The following is a 19,764-nucleotide window of genomic DNA, read 5'->3' on the forward strand; positions in this document are numbered from 1 at the left end:
GGCCTAAGGAGTGGGCTTGGGCCAAAATATTATACCTCCAAGTTGTGTCATATGCCTTCTCAAAGTCAAAAAATATGGCAATAACTGAGTGGTTATTCGCAAAGGCATTACGAACATACGTATCCAAGCGTAGTAAGGGGTCTATGGTAGAACGTCCCTTACAAAAGCCATATTGACGAGTGGAGAGACTGTTGTGTCTCTAAATACCACACTAAACGTCTATTTACCAGGCGTTCCATCACTTTGCAAACTGCACTGGTAAGAGCAATGGGACGATAGTGGGAGGCTTCATGTCCCGTAGTGCCTGGTTTGCGGAAAGGGAGAACAATGGCAGATTTCCACTGCTGTGCAAGAACTCCTTGTGACCAAATAAGATTGAAAAGGCATAATAGGACTGCAAGGGCGGAAGAACTCCTTGTGACCAAATAAGATTGAAAAGGCATAATAGGACTGCAAGGGCTGACCGATGTAAATGTTGTAGCATACAAATATGAATGTCGTCGGGCCCAGCTGCCGATGATCGGCGAACTGAGAGTGTTGCCTCCAGTTCTTGAAGTGTAAAAGGCACATTATACTGTTCTTCTCTGAGAGAAGAAAAGTCCAAGGGTGCTAACTCTCTGGCAGACTTTGAGGAAAGAAACGAGGGGCATAGATGGAGCCCCTGAGAAATACGGACCAGATGATTGCCAATTTCATTGGCAACATCTAGTGGGTTTGCTATATCAACACCGGCAACTCGCAGAACAGGAGCTGGGTCAGGAGAATATTTACCACTCAGTTTTCGTACTTTTTTCCAGACTGCACTCATAGAGGAAGCAGAGGTGATGGTGGAGACATAATCTCGCCAGCAAGTGCATTTAGTGTCATGGATGACACGGCGAGCGATCGCACGCTTCTGCTTAAAATCAAGAAGTCTCTCCGTGGTTCTATTGTACTGGTACCTGCCCCATGCAGCGCGTTTCAAACGTACTGCACGAGCACAAGCAGGAGACCACCAAGGCACGCATTTCTGAGAATGCCTGCCCTAAGTTTGGGGTATAGAATGAGAAGCTGCAGTTAAAATGGAGGACGAGAAGAGGTGTAAAAGCTCATCGATGGAGGACGAAGAAGGAACCTCACTAAAAACAGTTAGTTGTGAGTAAAGGTTCCAATTTGCCTGATCAAATTGCCAGCGTGGGATACGAAGAGGTGGTGAATATGAAGGGGAAGTAAGAATGATTGGGAAATGATCGCTGTCGTGTAAATCCGGGAGAACAGACCAGGTGAAGTCTAATGCGGCGGAGGAAGAGCAGACTGAGAGATCGATGCAAGAGAGAGTGCGAGTCCAAGGATCAAAATGGGTGTGAGTACCTGTATTTAAAACATGGAGGGGGTGGGTGGCAAGAAAAGCCTCTAACTGAATGTCACGGGAATCACAGTGAGACCCCCCCCAGAGGAAATGATGGGCATTAAAACTGCCAAGTAACAGAATCGGTGGTGGTAATGACGAAACAAGAAAGGCAATATCCGGAATAGATAATGCCTGAGAAGGAGAGAGATATAAAGAACAGAGCGTATACCACCTATGCAAGTGGATACGGGCTGCTGTGTAATGCAGCGAAGTACGAACAAATAGCTGATGGTACGGAATATCAGTGCGTAGAAGAAGGGCACTTTCATTAAAGGTCCCATCAGGAAAAGGATCTGAAGAATACAATAAATTATAGCCTGAGATGGGAGAGATAACAGCAGAGTGTAATTTTAGTTCCTGTAAGCAAACACCAACAGGGGAAAGCTGGGTGAGTAACATCTGAAGCTCACCCCGATTACCCCTGAGGCCGCGTATATTCCATTGTAAATAGGCCATGATTGGCAATGATAAAGATACTTGAAATCCGCAGGTAAGGGTTCCTACGGACTAGAGGGGTTAGAAAAGTCCACATGCGGAGGCAGCGGAAAACGTTCAAGCATCGAAGGAACGGTGCACTGTGAAGAAAGGAGTTGCGCAGATGGAGGAGAGGAGAGAGAAGGAACAGAGGGTGGATCAGTGTCCATTGATGGTTTGGTCTCTGCAATATATTCAGAGATTGCTTCAAGTGTTTCGGAATTCAGAGACGTCATATGGGAGACAATATTGGAGATGGTAGGGGGAGGATGAGTAAAGATTGGAACTGTAATGGACTGTACCAAGGTAGGGGGGGGGGGGGACGAAAGGGTGGAGGGAACTGGAGAAGAAGCGTGGAAGGGGACATTAGAGGCAGAAACCTGGGAGGTGGCAGAAGAGGAAGAAACTTGGGAGGGAACAGGGGAGGTAGGTATAGTACGAGGAGGAGGGTGAACCTCTACACTTGTAACAGAGCCAGTGAGAGGGGAAGAACCTGGTACAGAGACAGGGAAGGTAAAATGAGGAGGTGGAAGAAGGGAAGGAGGGGTTAAAGGACCTTTTTTTGACTTCTGAGAAGTAGAGGGATGATTGGGAGGAGGTGTCGTACGAGGTCTCGTCAATACTGAGGCTTGTGAGGGAGAACACGAAGAAGCGAGAACAGACTGAGGCGTTGAAGTAGGGACGTCTGAGCCTAGGACAACAAAAGAATTAGATACAGAAGTGACTATGGAAGAGGTAACCACAGAGGAGGTTGCAGAAGATGAGACCCCAGAAGTGGGGGGACGTTTTGAAACATGGGAATAAGAAACACGAGGTAGTCTCCCTTGGAGGCGGAGATGAGAAACTGCCATGGCATAAGGGAGACCTTCTGCCTCTTTGAGGTAACGGATTTCCCGCTCATTTAAGTAGACTTGGTAACGGCGAGAGTATGAAGGGTGAGCCTCATGACAATTAAGGCAAGAGGGAGGTCGACTGCAAGACGTATTAGAATGGTCATCGGCACCACAGACTGGGCATTCGGCTATGGATCTGCAATATTTCACTGGATGGCCAAATCGCCAGCAATTTCTACACTGTTGCGGTGTAGGGATCACTTTTCGAACTTGTAACAGATGTCCTGCTACATAAACTGAGGATGGGAGTTCACGGCTGTCAAAAGTTAAACGAGCCACATTGCTAGGGTATCGTCTCCGCCCGCGGGCAGGAAGAACATAAGTGTCTACCTTGAGGATTGGGAGATCTTGGAGTTCCAGCTGTTCAAGAATGTCATTGCCACATGTCTGGAAATTTTGTTGAACTATGGTATGGGGCAGAATGACGGTACCACTACAAGAATTGAGGGAATGATGTCTTTCAATAGTGACAGGAACAGTATCTATATGGAAAAGAAGAGAAAGATCATGAGCTTGGGTAGCATTCTGTACCGTGATGATGCGCGTACCGCTCTTAAGAGCATGAAAAGAAATATCTTTACCAACATGGCATAGGAGTGCCTTGCCAATACTGTGGTCGGAAAGATAGGCAGTAGAGGAAGTTGGTCATAAAGTGAAGAATTTAGTCCATTGTGCAGTCTGAAACCGAGCGTGGAAAGGGAGTGCAGGACGTGTCGATCTTTTCTGAGAAGAACGAGAAGGTGGAGAAGTATCATCAGCAGGTAATTGTCATTGGCGTTTAGGCGTGGGATCAGAGTTGGTCCGACGTGGAATGGGCCGGCGATTCGAAAATTGCCGCACCATAGAGGGAGAGGCCAGAAGCATAGTCAAAGGAGAGCGGAGGTCAGACAAATCAAAGGAGTCAGTCGAGACCTCAGTACCTGAAGCGGGTGAGGAAACAGCACCGGCAAGAGGTACAGAGGCATGAGGAGTGTCCGAAGAGTGGTCCAAAGACGAGGCGGGGTCAGAACGGGGTTTGTTATCAAGAAGGAGCCCGGGGGTACCAGGTTCATGGATTAGGTTCTCCATGGTTAGGTTACTTCTTTCTTTTGTTTTTAAGAAAAAAAAGAAAGAAGAAAAGAAAATAAAAATAAAAAAAGAATAAAAAAAAAGGGGGGAACGGGGAGAGATAGTTCCTAGGAGGAATGAAAGGGCCAGAAATCTCCATCCACGCCCAAGAGGACCTCAGCACCACAAGTAGCATAGATGCAGCATGGAACCCGTGCCATACCCTACCCATCATGCCAGTAAACCAGCAATCCGGGATAGCAACCTCACATCTGCCGAGCTACCTTGGTGGGCAAAAGAGAGGGCGGCCGGATATCTGCCACAAAGCATACCTCCTTCGGCCACCACCCCCGGAATCCAAAAGGTGGCTTCCAGAGATACACCCGTCGCCCGAAAGACACCCAAAGCCACTCTCCGGGATACCGCAGAGGGATCGGGACATCCCCAAGCAATCCAGATTCCACGGCAAACTACGCCACCGCCAAGAACCTCAACGGAATGGGATGGACCCCGGTACCCTTTCCCCTACCTAGGAACTAGCGCGCCTGTGGGAAAAATCCCAAAGGCCCAAAAGAGGAAGGGCAAAAAGGAGGGGTGGGGAGGGGGAGGAGGAAAGGGAAAAGGGGAGGATGGGATAGGGAAGGGGGGATTGGGGGGTAATTAGGTTCGGTCTGAATAAGGAGACCGACAGGTCTAATTCCTCAGACCAAGAGCCTCTTCACCACGCCAAGGAGCCCCCCTTGAAGAGGTCCCCCTCCTCAAGTTCCTGCAGCTCCTCAGTGGTCAGCTTTCCCCTGTGCCCCTCCACTAACTCCTCCACCTCACCATTACTCATATACAGACCCATGGACCTGTCCAGACACACAATATCCTTCACAGCCTCAAAGTCCCTTTCAGCCACTGCATCTGACCACAAATTCCTCCAAGTAGAGTTCACTGTTCTGTATGAAACTTCCTGCCAGGCTTTGTCAATGAGTTATGCAATGGGCGATAGTAAAGTGATCTTTCCAAAACTCTCTCAGGGTTAACTCTATGTCAGAGGTCACTTCAAAGCACCTCTGGAATAGAGTTTTAGTGTAGAGTTTCTTGAAATTACTGATGGCCTGGTGATTCATGGGCTGAATGAGAGGAGCCGTGTTAGGGAGGAGAAACTTTACAGTGATGAAGTCACACTCTGGCAGCACAGTCCTGCAAGCTTGGAGGGTGAGCTGGAGCATTGTCTATTATGAGGAGGGCCTCTTCAGAGGCAGGTTTTTCTCCTTTAAATAACTTTTTTACACTTGGTCCAAACACAACATTAAACCATTCACTGAAATATTCTCTGGTTGCCCAAGCCTTGCTGTCTGACCTGCACATCATGGGTAACTGAGTTTTCTGCAAGTTGTTTTTTAAAGGCCCTTGGGTTTTCAGAGTGGTAGATTAGTGGAGGCTTCAGTTTGCAATCCCTACTTGCATTGGCACAGAACAAGAGTTAACCTATCCTTCACTGGGTTGTGTCCTGGTAATGCCTTCTCTTGTGTAATATAGATCCTGTTAGCCATTTTCTTCACTGTTTGGCTCTTCTCATAAACTTTCTTAGAGCTCATGGTTAATGAATTTATTAAAAATTTATATGGAAAAACAAAATCACGTGAAAATTCAGAGTTACAGCGCGGGTTGTTCATTGAATGGTAGCAACGGGCATACTGATGCTAGTGAGCAGTCATGGCTTTGTCTTGAGAGAAAGAAAAACAAGGGTAGTGCACGAGTCGCATTCCAAACAAAGGTCGTATACCAAGCAAAAATTTTCGCATCCAAACAGGACATATACCAAGTTGGATTTATTCCAAAGTGGACGTATACTGAGGTACCACTCGACTTTACAATGGTAGAGCTATGTTCATCATGCCTTTTCTTTAATTAATCATAATTATTTAATTTCCTGTAGTTGTTGCACACATTACCTCAAGTAAAAATGAGCCATTTACCATCATTTGAATACTGTAGTTGTGTCTAACTCAAATTACAAGTGCGGCCTACTATTCACCCTACTGCTGGTTTCAAATTATTATTATAATGAAAATGAAGTGCTAAACTCACTAGCGTCATACAGCACTGCAGGGAAGGGAGTGATGCAGGATCAAAGGATAGGCAAGAGTGGAGAGGACAACAAAGGTAGAGTTAGGAAGGGATATGAGGAGTGCTAAAGGAAGTGCAGTGGAACCTCGGCTTACAAACTTAATCCGTTCTGTGACCTTGTTCGTATGCTGAGTCAATTTTCATCATTTAAATTAAATGAAAAGCCATTAATCCATTCCGGTAGAATTCCTGATCTCAGAGGCAGAAAAAATTCACTTCAATATAATGCTAATATCAACTCTATGGCTTATTTATCTATCAAAATTGATCTAATATGATATAATAAACAATATAAATAACATAGAAACCTGATATATACTCTAGAATGAATAAAATACGTCATTATGTGATAAGTGGAGGCGGTCATAACCGCTTCCGCATTGTTGTGGCATTCACTGCCATCTAGTGGCGGCCTTTTGAAGCTGTCTATTATAATTATTATTATAGTACATTATTATTATACGTGTTATATTTTATATATTATTAATTAGTATATTATTAATATAATGGGAATGCACTTGTGGGGGGGGGGGAGGGGATGGAAGGTATTTAGGCTTAATTTAGGGAACTGGAACGCAGATCCAATTCCCATGATCAAGAGCCCCTCACCACATACGTACTACTACTACTAATAATATAATTATAACAATAATAATAGTAATAATAATAATAATAACAGTAAGGAGAAACTTCAAAAGGCTGTCAGTAGTTGATGCCACTATCAGCAAAATATTGGTAAACACTATACTACTTTTCACCTATCTAGACTTAAGTAGTCTATAAGTATTAGGTTAAGTCAGCCTGATATGCTTCGGCATGATAGTTGCTTTCTTTGCTCCAATCATATCATGAGATGTAAACACACATTGTAACCTTTGCAAAGATAAATAAATAAAATATTTATTTTTCTTTATTTAAAGAACCTCCTTTGAGGGGTGTGTACGCATCCTAAAATTTCGTTCATATCCAGAAGCAAAAAATCGACCAAACGACAGTTCGTATCCTGAAAAGTTGGCATGGTGCGGGCGTTCGTAAGCTGAGGTTCCACTGTATTTTCAAAGTTTGTGCAATAAATCGGTTGCTCTCAAAAAGTCAGAGAGGGAGCCTGTGTCAAAGGTGGGGCTATCAGAGAGGAGGAAAGATAAAGAATGTTAGAGCAGTGACAATGTCAGAGGTGAATTTTGGGTGCTTGCTGAAAGACAGGAGAGTCCAACTGAATATGACAAACCAACACTGGAACCTGACAAATCTCACAAAGTGGGACAGGGCACCTCTCTGCTTGTTTCAAAAATTCATTATCTGGTTTTTCATATTCATTTTTTTCAAATGAAGTAATTTTCAAAACTTTTATTCATTCTTTGTAGGCCATAATTTTTAATTCCTTTGCAAGTTTAGTTACATAGTAATGAACTATGTATTCATTTTGTCTATCGTTTCTTTAGATGTGAAGAGCATACTGCAGCTGCATATTCTAGTTTTATATAATTTACTTAGAATTTCCCCATCCAAATATTTATATTTGCCAATAATGTTATTGGCAATTGCCAAAGACCTTTTTTTCTTAATGGGATGTTCTTAAGATTTTATCACTACATTCTGTATGAGCTTTATGCTTTCATCCAATTACATTCCATGACAGTTTTCAACATTAAATTCAATCATCCAAACTTTCCTGCAAATATTTAGTCATTTTGATATTTACCCATGCCTAAGATTTTTGCCTCTGCAAATTAATTTATATAAATAATTTCTCCTCTGGCAGATCATTTATATAAATCACTGGGGTCAGAACTGATCTTTGATTATACTAGTATTAAGATAATTTTTCTCCTCTTGGCTAGTAAGGGTTTCAAGTATATTTATTCAGTTGAATTTTATCTTGCTCTAGAACAAAATTTTATAATGAATATGTAATTCCCCTTCCCCATATAAATAATTGAAAACCTACATCGAAACAGCTGGAAGAGAAAATACAGAGTGTAATTTCATCCTTATTGAGCTTCCACCACTCATTAAATTCCTAGATATAAACAGTGATAAGTATAGTCATGACCATATACTCCTAATGTGTATACTGATGACTGATAAGAAACAAAATAAAGTGCAAGCAATAGGGAGATGAAGGCTGTCTAGGCATTACAAATGGTGTCAAGTTTAGCTACAAAATGCATACATGTCTTTTATTCCATATTAACATGAAATCCTGAAATCATATGTTGTACAGAACAGTATAGCCATTATTTATATCTACTCGGAATCAATTCTACGTGTGATTTGTTTGTAGATGAATGATACAGAATACAGCGAATGAGAAAGTATTAACGGAATTGCAGATGTCGTGAAATGTTCCACGATAGAAGACAGTCAATGACGAGACAGAAGACTATATTTATTAAAAATATATTAGCCCTAGTTTTAATGAATAATTTTATAGAGCATGCAGCATCAAAGAATTCATTTATCCTACATGTTTTAATAATCTACAACACATACAAAAATAATTGTAAGAGGAAATAGGGTGCACATTTTCAGCCTAACCTAGCATCCACCATTTTGTGTACTATGAATTACACTACCTGTAATTATACATGCATATGCCATCTAGATGAATGAATTATGAAAATACTGCTACATATAGCAGAGTGAAAGAAAAAAAAACAAAAAAAAACAGCAAGTTGGGGATGGAATGAACCATAATGTGCAGATCCTTAGATGACACTGATGATACATGTACTTCTGTGGTGACAACGTTCACCCCGGCTCAATCTGCTCCTGTGTTCATGATAATAATTAAATTATATGTAGTATTTATTACAGTACACAAGGACAATGCCTATAAAATGAAGCAAGTTTGAGAGGCAGTGTAAAAAAAACTTTCAGTGAAAATAGAAAATGAACAAGGTGATAATATTAAAGAAAAATATAGGCAATGAAAGAATGTCAAACTGAAGGGAATAAGGTAGGTGAAGGAGGGGTTTTTAAGACTGGTAGATAATTCAGAAAGGCTGGAGCAGGATACATTAACCAAGACAGTATGGAAGGTATTGAGAGCTATCCTAAGAATAAGAGGGCATGAAAAGGTTATTAGAGGTACAGGCTTACTAGCAAGAACCACCTGTCTCTGAGTAGAGACAGGTGGTTCTTGGGATTTCATGGGGGCTTCTGGAGTGTAAGCAAAGTAATATTTATCAAAGAATTCTGGGAAACTGGTAAGGCCGACTCAAGTTCTGGAGCTGGGAAGTATGGTACGAGCACTGAAGGATCATCGGAGATGCTGAGATTGGTAGATCAACCAAAGTGTGATATCAATACACCTCTAAAAAGACAACTAGGAATAAGTGATGGCAAGTGTATTTGCCTTCTTTACCTGCCTTAATGGAAAACAGCCAACAAGTTAAAAAAGCAAAACAGGTCTGGGACCTAAACTCACATTTCTTTTGTGTGCGAGGCATGGATTAAGAATGCTGCAGTGAAGATGTGGTTGGAAGTAGTGGAGATGTCATATCTGAGATCAACATGTGGTGAGAATTTTTCCTTTAATCACACTGAAGTCTCATAAGTAAGAGTAGCCATAAAAAATGAAACATTCACTTTAAAAGCCTTAAGATATCCTGTCCAGAGCATGGAAGTTACACATTCTAAAAATGCTGTTGTTTTATATTTCACACAACTTCAGTGCACAGGTGTGATTATTCAGACCTCTTACAAGGAAAAAAACTTATTTTTTATTTAAATCTTAAGCCGGTTTATATTTTGCTCTTAATCTTTACTATCTTCTTTAGATATATCTTTCCTAATGAAGATTTTGCCACCTTTCCTAAGTCCTTGAGTTTCTTAAAGAATCTTGAGTTTCATACAGTATTTAGAAATCTGAAGTCTAAACCATGCTCAGATAAAAACTAGTAAATTCATATGCAAGTTTTATAATTATCTTCTCCATTACCTTCATTTATTTTCAAATAAAAATATTTCCATCATCACCAAAAAATTATTAGCTGTGTCTGAAGGAAGAGTGAGGATGTTACAGTCTGGAGGGTCATCTGAATTATGTCTGTGGACTTCTGGCAAGGCAGGTATTGAATGAATGATAGAAAATGTTTCCTTTTTTGGATCTCTACCTTGGCGGGATGGAGATGTTTTACTTATTTACAAAGAATTACAGTTAGGTTATTCAGTATTTTAAAATTATACATTTTCTAACATTATCAAATTTACATTATCAACATGCTACTGTTGTCACCAACTCACTGTCAAATTACAGAAACCAAAATAAAAGCACGTAAAATTATTCAAATTCCACAATCCATATCCATAATTCATTCAGTGTCACTGGCCACAAGAAGGATAGCTAGTGTAAGTATGGGTAGTAGGGGGAAGGGGAATAAAGGGATGGGATAGTTTGAAAAATGCAGTATTAGAATTTGGGGCAGAAGTTTGTGGCTATAAGAGTGTGGGTGCATTCCACCAATCACTCCTCTTCAGAAGTGATTGGTGGAATGAGGTAAAAGGTGTGATAAAAGAAAAAAAAGGTAGTTTATAATAGGTTTTTACAAAGCAGAAGTGATATAAGGAGGGCAGAGTATATGGAGAGTAAAAGAAAGGTGAAGGGAGGGGTGAGAAAGCGCAAAAGAAGAGCAAATGATAGAGTGGGAGAGGCCCTGTCAACCAAGTTTTGCTGAAATTAAGGAAAAAAAATTGGAGCGAGATAACAGGTTAAGAAAGCCTAGGGAATGAATGGATTTGTCAGTTCAAAATAGAGTAGGGGAGTTAGATGGAGAGCTTGGAGGTATTGGGTAGATGGCGGGAATATTTTGAGGAACTTTTAAATGTAGATAAAGAAAGGGAGGCAGTAATTTCATGCACTGGCCAGGGAGGTATAACATCTTTAAGGAGTGAAGAAGAGCAGGATGTGAATGTAGGGGTAGTGCGTGAGGCATTATGTAGAATGAAACGAGGGTAAAGCAGCTGGAACTGACGGGATCATGACAAAAATGTTAAGAGCAGGGGATAATATAGTGTTGGAGGGGTTGGTATTTTTATTTAATAAATGTATGAGTGTGTGTAAAGGTAGAAAGTTGAAAGTGAACATAGAAAAGAGTAAGGTGATGAGGGTATCAAATGATTTAGATAAAGAAAAACTGGATATCAAATTGGAGAGGAGTATGGAAAAAGTGAATGTTTTCAGATATTTGGGAGTTGACGTGTCAGCAGATGGACGTATGAAGGATGAGGTTAACCATAGAACTGATGAAGAAAAAAAGTAAGTGTTGTGTTGAGGTATCTGTGGAGACAAAAGACGTTATCCATGGAGATAAAGGAAATGTATAGTAGTACCAACACTCTTATATGGGTGTGAAGCATGTGTTATAAATTCTACAGTGAGGAGGCAGCTGGAGGCAGTGGAGATGTCCTAAGGGCAATGTGTGCTGTAAATATTATGCAGAGAATTCATAGTGTGGAAATCAGGAGGAAGTGTGGAGTTACTAAAAGTATTAGTCAGAGAGCTGACAAGAGGTTGTTAAGGTGGTTTGATCATTTAGGGAGAATGGAACAAAGTAGAATGACTTGGAGAGCATACAAATCTGTAGGGGAAGGAAGGCAAGGTAGAGGTCATCCTCGAAAAGGTTGGAGGGAGGGGGTAAAGGTGGTTTTGTGAATATACAAATGAACCAACATTACAAAAATAAAAGAGCCCTCTCCATCCTTGTCTGTTTAGGAAGGCTTCAGTGGGTAAGCTGAAATACACAGTAGTACTCTATTTTCAGCTTTATTTTATACACGTGGGTCTGTCTGTGCCACCACATCTAATGTCTCCTAGTAAACCACCAGAAATTAAATTGGTTCCTTCCCTCAGTTTACACTTCAGGAATCTGAGACACCACTGACAATGTTCTAAACCCTTCAAAGTAGGTATAAATTATGACTTATCTCTGCAATTAACAACTTTATAACTGCAGAAATCAAGACTCAGCTCTTCAGCCCTCTTCTTACCTTATAAATTATTACTGTAAATTAGCTAAACCATATTTAAATTTGAATCCCCTTAGGAAGTCAGTTTCTATTCTGTCACTGCCCATCTCTTGTCTGTCTTTGTTACTCTTCCTCTGCAGAAATGCTTTTCACATCTCTAACCTGCTTGGAAGCTCAATTTCCATAAGTCCCACTGCTCTGGATTTCCTAATAAATAACAATCTGGCCTTGTCTTCATTATCTGACAATCTATCTGTAATCATTTAAGACATAAAACAAACCTTTTATTAGGGAAGGACACAAGTGAAAACTAGAAATTCAAGCAAGACAAAGCTGGAAGTTTTCTGTTAGTGGAACAAAAGAAAAACTGTACGTGTATGACTACCAATTTTTTTACAATGAATACAAAGCCAGGCTTGTGATGTCAGTGCTACCTACTCATAGATACCATTCCACTGTTTTGTCACTAAGAAAAACACTAGTACAGGTAGTACAGTATTTTTTGTTCCCTCCTTGGTTTACAACTTTAGCCTCTCTCTTGATGGTACTAAGAAATCTTCATAGATTTTCTCATATTATTCAGCTACCCAACATATAATTAACACTCCTCATTTCTTCAATCACCCAAAGGCATTTTACTTAATTTTATCCTTGTTTGCAAGTCATATTTCTAGTGTTGAGATCCATTTTTGGAACTTACTTGAGACTTTTGCTATCTTATCCACATGCATTTTTTGAGATGAAGACACAATACTATTGCTAAATATTTTGAGCATAACATACAATGTGAAAAGCTTCCTAGCATTCATTCATCCATATATTCAGGAACTTTTAATATTTGCCAGTGTAAAATGAGTTTCCCCATGATTTAAATTGTGCATGTGCACGTAATAAATTATGTGCTACAAGCCAGAGTGATGATATCAATAACTGAATGTTCACAAAAGTAGCCATAAAACAGGCCACAAAACATAAAAAGCAAACCATTATAGTGGACAAGAGATTTCCTGACCCAATGTTAATGATTTATGCAACTGACTTGGGGAAGGGGGGAGGGGAGACATATTTGTGGATGATAAAAAATTATCTTGTAGGTAGTAGGTTGGTAGACAGCAACCGCCCAGGGAGGTACTGCCGTCCTGCCAAGTGAGTGTAAAACGAAAGCCTGTAACTGTTTTACATGACGGTAGGATTGCTGGTGTCCTTTTTTTCTGTCTCATGAACATGCAAGATTTCAGGTACGTCTTGCTAATTCTACTTACACTTACGTCACACTACACATACCTGTACAAGCACATATATACACACCTGTCTGGGTTTTCTTCTATTTTCTTTCTAGTTCTCATTCTTGTTTACTTCCTCTTGTCTCCATAGGGAAGTGGGACAGAATTCTTCCTCCGTAAGCCATGTGTGTTGTAAGAGGCGACTAAAATGCCGGGAGCAAGGGGCTAGTAACCTCTTCTCCTGTATATATTACTAAATGTAAAAGGAGAAACTTTCGTTTTTCCTTTTGGGCCACCCCGCCTCGGTGGGATACGGCTGGTGTGTTGAAAGAAGAAAGAAAAAATTCTCTGCAATAAGAGAGATTGTAAATTGTAACAAGAAGACTTAAATCAACTGGGTGATGTTGGGATATGAAGTTGAAAAGTGCTTTGAAGTAGAAATGGGGAAAAAGAAATAAGAGGCCACTCAAAGAATACATACTATTGTGATAAAACATTGAGAGCATCAAATTGGATTATACAAGTCATCATAGACAAAAAATCACTACAAAAAGACCACAAATACAATTCTGAGAAACTCTTATGTTACACGGGTGCACACACTAAATTTCCTTCAGGTATAGATGTGAGAATGCTTAAAAAAATATTTACAGCATAATACAGGCCAAAGAGTAATATACTGTGGCATTGTAGTATGGTGTCTGCACCTTAAAAAAAAAAAAAAATGAAAGTATGACAGAGAGCCAGCAAACAACTTACAAACTGGTTCACATAACTAAAAAATATAAATTACAGAGAATGGCTTCATCTGCTTATGAAACGAAAGAGAGGTGCAGGAACTTTAGTTCTTAAGTCTGTGCACTTCTGAGAAAATAGCTATTGAATGATGGTGAATGTTTCCTTTCTTGTGTTACCCTACCTTGGTGGGAGACAGCCACTGTAATACTTATAACAATAAAAAAAAATAATTTATGATATATAAATTCAGTGAGGCCTACTTCTAAAACTGGTAGACAAAATGACTGCGAAGTATATCCTACTCTTTACCAGATGGTGGCATCATAGTACTCAATCAAAATAACAATAACTACAATAATGTTAATACAAATTGTAGTAATAATAATAATAATAATAATAATGATGATATAATTACATTTACAACACTGAAGTTAATAAATGCTTCAAAGAAATTTATGAACAATAAAATGCAGTACAAGAATTTCTTTAAGTTACATGTAAGAAAGTAAGTTCCATTATTCCACCTTAATCAATACCATATTTTTTATAATTATTGTACATGCTAATTCTAATTGTCCTCTTCTTCCTTTGCTTTTGGGGTCTGGGAACGAGATCGACTGGATGACTGATCATTAACAGGAGACTTGCTGTGACTCGGTGATCGTGACCTGCAAATGAGACATATTAAGGAATTCAGCCTAATAACTTGTTTATAAAACACTGAATCTACATAAAGTATCAGCTGTTACACTTCTAACATTTATATTTACTTAGTGACAGGTTCAATAATTCAGAAGGATGACTCTTGTTCATGAAATATTTTTACTGCGACAATTAATTCATAAAGACAAACACCATATCCATAAATGCTGATAAGTTAGGCCATGCATTTAATGTTCACAGATTTAATAAAAAAGAAAAATCATACCTGGATTTCGATTTCTCCTTTGATTGGGATCGTGATCTAGACTTAGATCTAGACTTGGATTTTGACTTGGATTTAGATCTGGACTTAGACCTGGATCTGGATTTTGACTGGGATCGCAATCTTGAACGGGATCGGGATTTAGAGCGAGATTTTGATCGAGACTTCCTTGCCCGTCTGTCTCTGGCAAATTGAAAGCAACAACAGGTGATAAGTGAAAGTATTATCAACTAATTATATTAACCCTTTCAGGGTCGAGAGGCCCTCTCCTAAACTTGTTCTCAGGGTCGAAAATTTCTCGGAAAAAAAAAAAATTATTTATTCTTATGAAATGATAATCTTTTTCCGATCCTAATGACACCAAAAGTATGAAATTTGATGGAAACTTACAGAATTATGCTCTTGTGAAGTTAGCGGTCTCACCAATGTTTACGCATCGGCGATTTTGCCCAATTTGAGCCCTATTTTTGGCCAATTCCTGTGTACTAGTCGGCAAAAAACATATTTATTTCGCTAGAACTCCATTTTTTCTATCGAATGAGTACAAGAAACCACGCATTTACCAATTTCCACTATCCAAGAAAGTGGTTAGAAATTGGCATTTTGCCAATTTCACACAAATTTCAGAAGATGCCAATTTCCAAATAGGCTCCAGAATAAACAAGAAAGATATTCCTGGCACTAAAATAACATTTCCTCTGTTCATTAGTCACATCCCCAGGTCCCTCTTACATTCTTTTGCTTTCCACTTTGAATTTTTATTCTTACAAACAATAGAAGATTTACTGTTATGCAGACTACTGTATTAGTGTAGAAATGGTATAAATAATATCAGCGCACTTGTGAAAGAATATGAGACTCACCAGTATTGGACTCTTGGCATGATTTGTTTACTTTTGAACCTAGGTAAAAATAAATTTCATGGTACTTTTCATTGTGAAACCAATCAAAATCATCTCTATTTCTGTAATATGTCTTCAATTCTATAAAATGAGACCAGGAAAACTAGAATACAACCATAAATACCATACGAAAATACAGTGCAAAGTCGCCGTTTTAATCCAAAAACACTGTCAAAGTTTTTTTTTTTCTCATTACACACTGTGTGCTGCAGGATTTTTTATACTGCCCACACTGACCACATAGACCCATTCTTTCATATGTAGGCCTACCAGCTTTCACTAGATTTGAAAGCGCTAGAATTTAGGCATTCTAGTACGTCAATAACCCTGGTGCATAAGCCGTACTAGTACTTCGAAAACACTGAAAGGGTTAAAATACAGTAAAGCCCCTGTATCCACGGAGTCAGTATCCGCGGTTTCAGTTATCCACAGTTTACTGTGTCCCAAAAATAATCTTTAATTTTACTTAAGAATGACCCCAATGTGCAAAATTATTGATGCTAGCAGTTCTTCAGAGCCTAAGAGAAGCCATGAAATGCTTCCCATCAGTGAAAAAAGTGATAATTCTAGACATATTTTGCTTAATTTATCAATTAAACTATCATAAGTATGTATGTCTCCATGGGGAAGTGGAGCAGAGTTCTTCCTCTGTAAGCCATGTGCGTCGTAAGAGACAACTAAAATGCCGGGAGCAAGGGGCTAGTAACCCTTTCTCCTGTATAGATTACTAAATTTAAAAGGCAAAACTTTCGTTTTTCCTTTTGGGCCACCCCACCTCAGTGGGATACGGCTGGTATGTTGAAAGAAGAAAGAATACTAAAGTTGAAAAGAGAAACTTTCGTCTTTCTTTTTGGGCCACCCTACTTCGGTGAGATACTGCCAATTTGTTGAAAGAAGGAGGTATGTATGTAGATGAAAAATGACACATATAGGGTTCACTACTACCCATGGTTTCAGGTATCCACGGCAGGGGTTGGAATGTATCCCCTGCAGATACAGGGGGCTCTACTGTATATATTTTACATATTTTTACACACACACACACACACACACGCACACGCACGCACACGCACGCACGCACACGCACACACACACACACACAAGGAATCATTCAGGACCCTGTACACCGTGTACGTTAGGCCCATATTGGAGTATGCGGCACCAGTTTGGAACCCACACCTAGCCAAGCACGTGAAGAAACTAGAGAAAGTGCAAAGGTTTGCAACAAGACTAGTCCCAGAGCCAAGAGGTATGTCCTACGAGGAGAGGTTAAGGGAAATCAACCTGACGACACTGGAGGACAGGAGAGATAGGGGGGACATGATAACGACATACGAAATACTGAGAGGAATTGACAAGGTGGACAAAGACAGGATGTTCCAGAGATTGGACACAGTAACAAGGGGACACAGTTGGAAGCTGAAGACACAGATGAATCACAGGGATGTTAGTAAGTATTTCTTCAGCCACAGAGTAGTCAGTAAGTGGAATAGTTTGGGAAGCGATGTAGTGGAGGCAGGATCCATACATAGCTTTAAGCAGAGGTATGATAAAGCTCACGGCTCAGGGAGAGTGACCTAGTAGTGATCAGTGAAGAGGCGGGGCCAGGAGCTCGGACTCGACCCCCGCAACCTCAACTAGGTGAGTACACACACACACACACACAAATTTAAAAAGCACCAAAAACTTACAGCACACATTCCACATACTAAAACATTTCTCCCCATAATCATGTCCCCAGGCCTCTCCTACATATACTTGCTTTCCATTTTAATAATAATAATAATAATCCCAGGTAGTAGGTTGGTAGACAGCAACCACCCAGGGAGGTGCTACCGTCCTGCCAAGCGAGTGTAAAACGGAAGCCAGTAACTGTTTTACATGATGGTAGGATTGCTAGTGTCTTTTTTCTGTTTCAAAAACATGCAAGAGTTCAGGTATGTTTTGCTACTTCTACTTACACTTAGGCCACATTACACAAGCATGTACAAGCATATACAGTGGACCCTCGACCAACAATGGCATCGTCTAATGTTAAATCCGACTAGCGATACATTTTAACGCAAAAATTTTGCCTCGACTAGAGTTAAAAAACTCGACCAACACGATTCGTTCTGTTCGAGACGCGTCCACTTGTGGCCAGTGTTTACAAGCCAGCCAGCCACTGCGGTCCCATCCAAACATACAATCAGAACATTTCATATTATCACAGCGTTTTTAGTGATTGCACCTGCAAAATAAGTCACCATGGGCCCCAAGAAAGCTTTAGTGCCAACCCTACAGCAAAAAGGGTGAGAATTACTATGGATATGAAGGACTTCCAGCAAGCGTGCGTGAGCGTGTTAGATAGGAGCGAATGGAGACGAATGGTACTTGGGACCTGACGATCTGTTGGAGTGTGAGCAGGGTAATACGTAGTGAAGGGATTCAGGGAAACCGGTTATTTTCATATAGTCGGACTTGAGTCTTGGAAATGGGAAGTACAATGCCTGCACTGTAAAGGAGGGGTTTGGGATATTGGCAGTTTGGAGGGACATGTTGTGTATCTTTATACGTATATGCTTCTAAACTGTTGTATTCTGAGCACCTCTGCAAAAACAGTGATAATGTGTGAGTGTGGTGAAAGTGTTGAATGATGATGAAAGTATTTTCTTTTTGGGGATTTTCTTTCTTTTTGGGTCACCCTGCCTCGGTGGGAGACGGCCGACTTGTTGGAAAAAAAAAAAATGAAGAAAGAGATCATTGCTAAGTATGAAAGTGGAGTGTGTCTCCGAGCTGGCCAGGTTGTGCACAAAACCCCAATCAACCATCGCTACTATTGTGGCCAAGAAAATGGCAATCAAGGAAGCTGTTCTTGCCAAAGGTGCAACTATGTTTTCGAAACTGAGATCGCAAGTGATAGAAGATGTTGAGAGACTGTTATTGGTGTGGATAAACGAAAAACAGATAGCAGGAGATAGCATCTCTCACGCGATCATATGTGAAAAGGCTAGGAAGTTGCATGACAATTTAATTAGAAAAAATGCCTGCAACTAGTGGTGATCTGAGTGAATTTAAGGCCAGCAAAGGTTGGTTTGAGAGATTTAAGAATCGTAGTGGCATACATAGTGTGATAAGGCATGGTGAGGCTACCAGTTCAGACCAAAAAGCAGCTGAAAAATATGTACAGGAATTCAAGGAGTACATAGACAGTGAAGAATTGAAACCTGAACAAGTGTTTAATTGTGACACTGACAATGTTGTGAAACACTCCAGGAATGTCATAAAGGAACGGGATATACAGGCCTCTATGGACAGATATGTTGTGTGACAGGTCCAGTGACTCTCAAGCTGGTCCTAGTGGCATTAAAAGAAGAAGGGAAGTAACCCCGGAAAAGGACTTGACACCTCAAGCCCTAATGGAAGGGGATTCCCCTTCTAAACACTAACACCATCCACACTCTCCCCTCCTCCCATCCTATCAATCATCACCAGATCTTCAATAAAGGTAAGTGTCATGTAATTGTACATGTCTTCTTCAGTTTGTATGTATTAAAATTAATATATACATTATTTCTTACGGGGAAAATTAACTCGACTAACGATAATTTCGATTAATGATGAGCTCTCAGGAACGGATTAATATCATTGGCTGAGGGTCCACTGTATATACAAACCCCTCTTTTTTTTCTATTTTCTTACTAGTTCTTGTTCTTGTTTATTTCCTCTTATCTTCATGGGAAAGTGAAAAAGATCTCTTCCTCCACAAGCCATGTGTGTTGTAAGAGGCGACTAACATGCCTGGAGCAAGGGGCTAGTAACCCCATAAATAAAGATTTACCTATTAGATAATAAAATATAACCAGGAATGAATGATCATAGTTTATGACATCCCAATAATTGAATCACACCTATTAGCTCCTTCAGTGTCAGTCCCATAAAATTACAGCTTTGAAGCCAGTGTTAGTCCTGTAAGACAATGCCAATATTCTAGCAGCTTCAAATCTTGTGGGAGAAAGCTGGTAGCCCTACATGTGAGAGAATGTGTCTGCATGGTCAGTGTGCACAGTATAAAAAAAATCCTGCAGCAAGCAGTGCACAATAA

General features: G+C 40.2%; 1 protein-coding gene across 7 annotated transcripts in view; it reads right to left on the reverse strand.

Moving 5' to 3' along the window:
* Positions 1-7,780: 7,780 nt before the first annotated feature.
* The window catches only part of LOC128699302 (serine/arginine-rich splicing factor 6), a 227,318-nt gene continuing 215,334 nt past the window's right edge, over positions 7,781-19,764 (reverse strand). For all 7 annotated transcript variants that reach the window (XM_070098266.1, XM_053791909.2, XM_070098265.1 and 4 more), the window contains 2 exons: positions 14,782-14,961; positions 7,781-14,521 (listed from right to left, as the gene is read on the reverse strand). In XM_070098266.1, coding sequence (XP_069954367.1) covers positions 14,422-14,521; positions 14,782-14,961 — 280 coding nt within the window. In that variant the 3' untranslated portion in view covers positions 7,781-14,421. The remainder of the gene's footprint in view (positions 14,522-14,781; positions 14,962-19,764) is intronic.

The sequence above is a fragment of the Cherax quadricarinatus genome, chromosome 61 (assembly GCF_038502225.1).
Source record: "Cherax quadricarinatus isolate ZL_2023a chromosome 61, ASM3850222v1, whole genome shotgun sequence".
Taxonomy (NCBI): Eukaryota; Metazoa; Arthropoda; class Malacostraca; order Decapoda; family Parastacidae; genus Cherax; species Cherax quadricarinatus.